This window comes from Microtus ochrogaster, linkage group LG8 (assembly GCF_000317375.1).
Source record: "Microtus ochrogaster isolate Prairie Vole_2 linkage group LG8, MicOch1.0, whole genome shotgun sequence".
Taxonomy (NCBI): domain Eukaryota; kingdom Metazoa; phylum Chordata; class Mammalia; order Rodentia; family Cricetidae; genus Microtus; species Microtus ochrogaster.
In genome coordinates, this window is record NC_022033.1 from 551,741 (window position 1) to 558,250 (window position 6,510).

Below are 6,510 nucleotides of genomic sequence, written 5' to 3' on the forward strand. Positions count from 1 at the left end.
TGTACATATGTATATCTTCCCTCCACGTGTGCACTATATACTACGTGTACATATGTATACGTATATACACACACTCACACACAAATACTTCACAACTTTCTTTTAAATTTAACTAATACTACTGAAAGGAAAAGCTGATGGTAGAGTTTATACTAACCTCTCAAGAGTGTGATATACACACCTTTAACTCTAGCAATCAGGAGGCAGAGGCAGACAAATTTCTGTGAATTCCAGGCTAGCCAGGACTACAAAATGAGACCCTGTTTCAAAATAATAAAACCTTAATTTTCCTAATTCTTTCAAAGAGTCTAAGCTTGAAATTTTGATGAAGTCTAACTTTTTAATTTTTTTATGACTAATACTATGAAAATGAGTATGAAATAAAGAGTCTCCAGCCTCAAGCCAGGCACAGAGTCACACACCTATAGTGAGTATGGAATAAGAATCTCCAGCCTCAGCCAGGCACAGAGTAACACACCTATAACCCCACACTCAACAGGACCATGACTTCAAGCTAGACTAGGATATAGAGATGATGTTCCAAAAATTTTTAAAACATTACCAAAACCAAATAAATGAACAAAATCTCAAGGTACTCTGCAGCTGCATAGACTCCCCTACTCCTTCGAGAACTTTCAGTCTCCGCCTTTGCATTTACACTTGCATAGTGAGAAGGAGTAAGACTCATTATTTTTCCAAATGAATATCCACCTATTCCAGCACCATATTTTGAAGATCAGATAAAAACCCCACTGAACTCCTTTGGTGAGTATGTCAGAAACCTATGGTAACCACTACTTCACTGAGCTGTGCACACGTACCCGCCATTCTGGATTTTGCAGTGATTGCTAACCTAGTTCTTCAAAACTGCCAAGCTGAGGCCAGCAAGATGGCCCGGCAGGTTCCACATCCACTGGAGCTTCTTTCTGTCTACTCCGGTTACCTCCAACAGCATCTTCTGCTATCTATTCCCCCGACTCCAGACATGAGATGCACTGTAGGTTCTTGAGAATATTTACCACAGGGATTCAAAACAAAAGATGCCCACCAAGTTATTACTGACAGTAAAGGTTACTGAACACATGGAGCATACCTTCAGCTATGAGAGCCAAGAACACTAAGAGAGTGCTTGCCTAACATGCATGAAGCCTTGGGTTTTATACCCAACATTACATAAAACAGACCTAGTAGAACATGCCTACAATTGCAAACTTCAGGAGGGTACAAGTAGAAGAATCAAAAGTTCAAGGCCACCCTTAGCTATATAGCAGGTTAGAAGTCAACCTTAGATATATTTGTCCACATGTTAGGGGGGAAAAAATCCTTGAGAACCAGCAAGAAGGTTCAGTGGGTAGAGGCACTTGTCAAGTCTGAAGACCTCAGTTCAGTCTCAAATGGTAGAAGGGAGAACTAACTCCTCCAAATTATCTTCTGATATCCACATACACAATGCACATGTATTTGCACACACACACACTTTATATATATATTTTTTTTTCACTGTTGGACATAATTGAAAAATTCTAGCTATATTAAATGAAATGAGTAGTGCACAAAAAGATGCCAGACAAACAAACAGAACATTAGGGAGGGCAAAAATGCTCATGTTTCTGTTATCTGAACTTCCTATGATCTGAAAGTGACTGAGACGAACTGTCAAAACCAAGGAGGCAAACATTGGCTCTTCCCATTCTAGTTAGCCTGCCTATGCCCAGGTAGCTAAGAATGATGAACCCTTAGCTCTGGTAATTCATAGCTGACTCTGGACAGTGAAAGAAAAGAGGCCTCCTCTCCACAGTTGCTATCTGAGGACTAACAACAAAAGTTCAAGGAGCCCCTCTAAAGCCTAGGGACAACCCTGGACAAAAGCAATCACGACCTCCTCACCTTAGCATCCAACAAGTAATTGTATGGCATAAAGATGATGTCAGCTTGCTGCTTCATGTTTCGAGAAAGGTAGTATGGGCACACTCTGGATGTAAAAGGAGACAGAAGACCCTGTAAGTCCCTTCACAGGATATGCAAAAAGTGAACTATTACATGACCACTGTGCCCTCTGATGAAGGAAGAGACTCTTATTCTGTACCCAGAGCCTCAAAGAAATTGGTACCTAAGGGCAGCCCATGTGATTTTTGTCAATATGTAAAGGTATCACCTGTCTTAAAATTTAATGGGTGTTGAGCTTGGTGGTACACATCTTTATTCTCAGCACTTATGAGGCAGAAGTAAGGGGATCTGATCAGGTCAGATTGATCTTAAAAATGAGCTCTGGATCATAGTACTGAGTCACATACTGAGAACATTTCAAAACAAACAAATCCCCAAACCCAAAACTCAATGGGGTCAGGGAAATGTCTCAGCAAGTAAATCACTTGCCATTTAAACCTGAAAACCTCAGTTCAATTCTTAGAATCCATATACAGTTGGAAAAAGAGAACCAACTCCATAAACTGTCCTCTGACACCCACACAACCACACCAATCTCACACACACAAAAAAAATAATGGGTGTTATTAGAATGTTTTCCTGATATATACAGCCCTGGGTTCAATACCATCTACCAAATAAACCCAACCTGATGGCAAAAAATTGAAAGCCTGAAGCTCAGTTCAAGGTCATCAGGCTGTGAAATGGCTCAGGGAGTAACGTGCTTGCCATGTAAGCATCCAGAACACAGTCCAGATCCCCAAAATCCATATAAAGCCAGAAACTATAATCTCAGAAAAATGGGAGACAGAGACAGGATAATTCTTCTAAGTTCTTGGGCCAGTTAGCCTGGCATATTCAGTGATAAACAAGAGATTCTATCTTAAGATAGAAAGCAAGAACCAGCCGGGTGGCAGTGGCGTATGTCTTTAATCCCAGCACTCAGGATACAGACGCAGGCGAATCTCTGTGAGTTTAAAGCCAGCCTGGTCTACAAGAGCTAGTTCCAGGACAGGCAACAGAAGGTACACAGAGAAACCTTGTCTGGGGGGAGGGGGAGAAAGAACCAACACCCAAGAGTGTACACCTACACACACTATACACACGTGCAGGGTGTGTATAAAACAGGGTGGGGGTGGATTCATGATCATCTTGGTCACACAGTAAACTCTAAGTCAGCTTGGATTTATTTATTTTTCTGCCTAAATAAAAAACAAGAACAAAAACAAAAAACCCCTCCATAAAAACAAAATCTAGCCCCACTCCTGGGCACAAGGCCATAGAAATAAAAGAAATATAGGAAATAAAAGAAATACAAGGAAGGAAGGAAGGAAGGAAGGAAGGAAGGAAGGAAGGAAGGAAGGAAGGAAGCTTTTTCCTTAGTATAGCAAAGTCTCAAGTCTCAATCTGTCTTTCTTTTTTGCAGTAATGGGATTGGAACCCCGGGGCCGCACACGAATCAAGCAAAAACTACACACAGCCTTGGGTGTTGAAGTTCACACCACTTCAATCTACAAAACTACAAGTCATAGATGTATAGTCAGGCTTGGCAGTGCACACCTATAATCCCAACACATGGGAGGTAAAGGCATGAGGATCAGAAGCTGAGGGTCATTCTCAGTTACAGAGCAAACCTTGGAAGTCAGTATGGATTGAGACTGTCTCAAACAAAACACCACAGATTTACTATCTGCAGAAGAAAGGGAGTTAAGCTTCATATACCATAAGGAAAGCCATTCATGGTAAGTCAGAGAGCATTTAGAGAATACGCACAAACAACACTAGGCTTGTACAAACAGACACTGTTCACAATGGTCCTCCTGGAGTGGGCTCAAGGACAGGGAACAGGAGCTGATTTCATATTTTCACATTATATTCCTCAGAACTGCTTAAATTTTTTTCACATTATTAGTTTCATAAACAGAAAAGAAAACACTATGTCTTCCCATGTGAGAGTCATCAAGGAAGGATAAAACAGCCTTGGGCTCACAGGGAGAGGTCTCACTTGTGTTTGCTTCCATTCTTGACAAGGTCCTCAATGTCCAGGATAGGGGTAACCAACTCTTGCTCCAGGCTTTTCTCTGCAGGTAAGATATAGAGTCAGCTCATGCTCAGGATCGATCTGAGTGTCCAAAGACCCCAGGAGACACCCAGGGCACAAGAACGCCTACGAAGCAGGCAATACAGCATTCTGTAACTTTTGGACTTACCAGATTCTTTCTGGTACATCTCCCCAGGAGAGACCACAACCTGAAGTAATCTCAAAAGAGCCCTGCTCTGTATTTGGGAGACAGGTAGCAGTCTAAAGTACCAATATCTCCACAAGGTCCCAAGCAGCCTGTCCACCCTTGGACATCACAAAACAGGACAGGAAAGACCACAAGCCTTCCTGAGGCAGAGTATGGCAGAGCAGTCCACAGGCTCACAGCTTTTCATCATCGTTCGCAGAGCATAAAAGATAGGCTGGGCATGGTGATGCACACCTTTATCCAGCACTCAGGAGGCAGAGGCAGGCGGATCTCTGTGAGTTCAAGGCAGCCTGGTCTACAGAGTAAGTTCCAGGACAGCTAGGGTTGTTATACAGAGAAACCCTGTCTCTAAAAACCAGTAATAATAACAATAACAATAATGAATAAATAAATAATGAATGAATGAAACAGTACTGCTTGCCCTAGCTTTCTACCAATCAGTGAACCTGAGACTGGCACCAAAAAAGCTGACACCTTGAATGCCATAAGCAGGGCACTCAGGTAGAGCCTACCCAGTTCAACTTGTAGTCCATTCCGTTTCTTACAACAGCAGCTCAGGAATAGGAACCATCTGTGCGGGCTACAAGGCACAAGGCAGAAAGGTCCTTAAGTAGCCAGGCAGGAAGTATAGGCAAGGCAACCAGACTAAGAGAATTCTGGGAAGAGGAAAGGCATAGAGATACAGTCACCAGCCAGACACAGAGGAAGCAAGATGAGAATGCCTCACTGAGAAAAGGTACCAAGCCATGTGGCTAAGGATAGATAAGAATTATGGGTTAATTTAAGTTGTAAGAGCTAGTTAATAATAAGCCTGAGCTAATAGGCCAAACAGTTTATAATTAAGATACGCCTCTGTGTGTTTCTTTGGGACTGAACGGCTGCAGGAGTGAGTGGGACAGAAATTTTTGACTACACCTGGTCCTTACAAGAAAGTAAGACAAGGGTTGGAGAGATGGCTCAGAGGTTAAGAGCATTTATTGCCTGCTCTTCCAAAGGTCCTGAGTTCAATTCCCAGCAACCATATGGTGGCTCACAACCATCTGTAATGGGGTCTGGTGCCCTCTTCTGGCCTGCAGGCATACACACAGACAGAATATTGTATACATAATAAATAAATAAATATTAAAAAAAAAAAGTAAGACAAGTAAACCACAGGAAGCAACATAGTAAGCAGCATCTCTCCACAGCTTCTGCTTCCAGCCTCCAGGTCCTTGCCTTGAATTTCCTACCCTGCTTCCCTAGATGATATACCACAAACTATAAGATAAAATAAACCCTAAGAAACCTTCCTCTAGAAGCCCCATGGGGCTGCTTCCTATTCCAAAGACAGGCAACACTGGCCAGCTAACGAGCCTGCCAGAATAGACAAGCAAGTTCACAGGTAAGCAGCCATCCAAAAGGCCAAGCAGTGAGACAACCAAAGATAAGTGCGAAAGGAGCTGGTTTATAGGGCATAAAACTAAGCCAAGAAGCCTAAGACACAAAGAGGTCAGAGCTGTTAAGCCAGGTGGAATGGCTTCTTTCTCTCAAAAGGAACAGAGCTCTGAGGAAGGGGTTCAGGACCATTGCTGTGGTCAAAACTCCCTCACCCTTCGAGACCTGTGAAGGGAAAGGACAATGTAGATCAGAGTTATGATAGATGTAGATCAGAACATGAAGCTTATAGGCATCAAAATACTGACCTACACAGTGTGGAAAACTGACCAGGATGTCCCCACAGGAACTATACCAGAACCGTCTGGTATAATGCAAAGGAACACTTATATCCACCTCCTTTGCCAGGAGTGTGACTGGAGGAAGCCAGGATGGAGTAGAGAGACAGAGAGAATGAATGAATCAGACAAGCACAGGTCAGGATAGGTGAGGCAAAACCAGAAAGGAGGGCTGTAAGCAGAGAGACAGACAGGGTGAGAAGACAGAACACCTTCCAGGGCTAGAGATCTGGTTCAGTTGGTAGAACTCTTCCCTATACACAACAAAACTGTGGATTAATCCCCAGCACTGCATAAGCCAGGGATGCTGGCACATGCCTATCATCCCAGTACTTGGACGGTAGAAACTGGAAGACCAAAAGAGGGGGTAGGTGTGGTTGGATAGATGGCTGGCAGTTAAGAGAACTAGCTGCTATCCAGAGGTTCCAGGTTTGATTTCCAGTACCTACATGGTGGCTCACAACTGTCAATAACTCAAATTCAGGGGATCCAATGCCCTCTTCTTGCCTTTGCAGACACCATGCACTCAAGTGATACACAGAAACACAAAAAAGCAAAACATCATATACAGAAAGAAAGAAAGAAAGAAAGAAAGAAAGAAAGAAAGAAAGAAAGAAAGAAAG

The 6,510-nt window shown here is 42.8% G+C and overlaps 1 protein-coding gene across 1 annotated transcript in view; it reads right to left on the reverse strand.

Annotated features, from left to right (window-relative positions):
- The window catches only part of Rtel1 (regulator of telomere elongation helicase 1), a 37,580-nt gene that overhangs the window by 24,561 nt on the left and 6,509 nt on the right, over nucleotides 1-6,510 (reverse strand). Inside the window, exons 7-8 of the mRNA XM_013352225.2 lie at nucleotides 3,932-4,007; nucleotides 1,888-1,972 (exon numbers count right to left, since the gene is read on the reverse strand). Coding sequence (XP_013207679.1) covers nucleotides 1,888-1,972; nucleotides 3,932-4,007 — 161 coding nt within the window. The remainder of the gene's footprint in view (nucleotides 1-1,887; nucleotides 1,973-3,931; nucleotides 4,008-6,510) is intronic.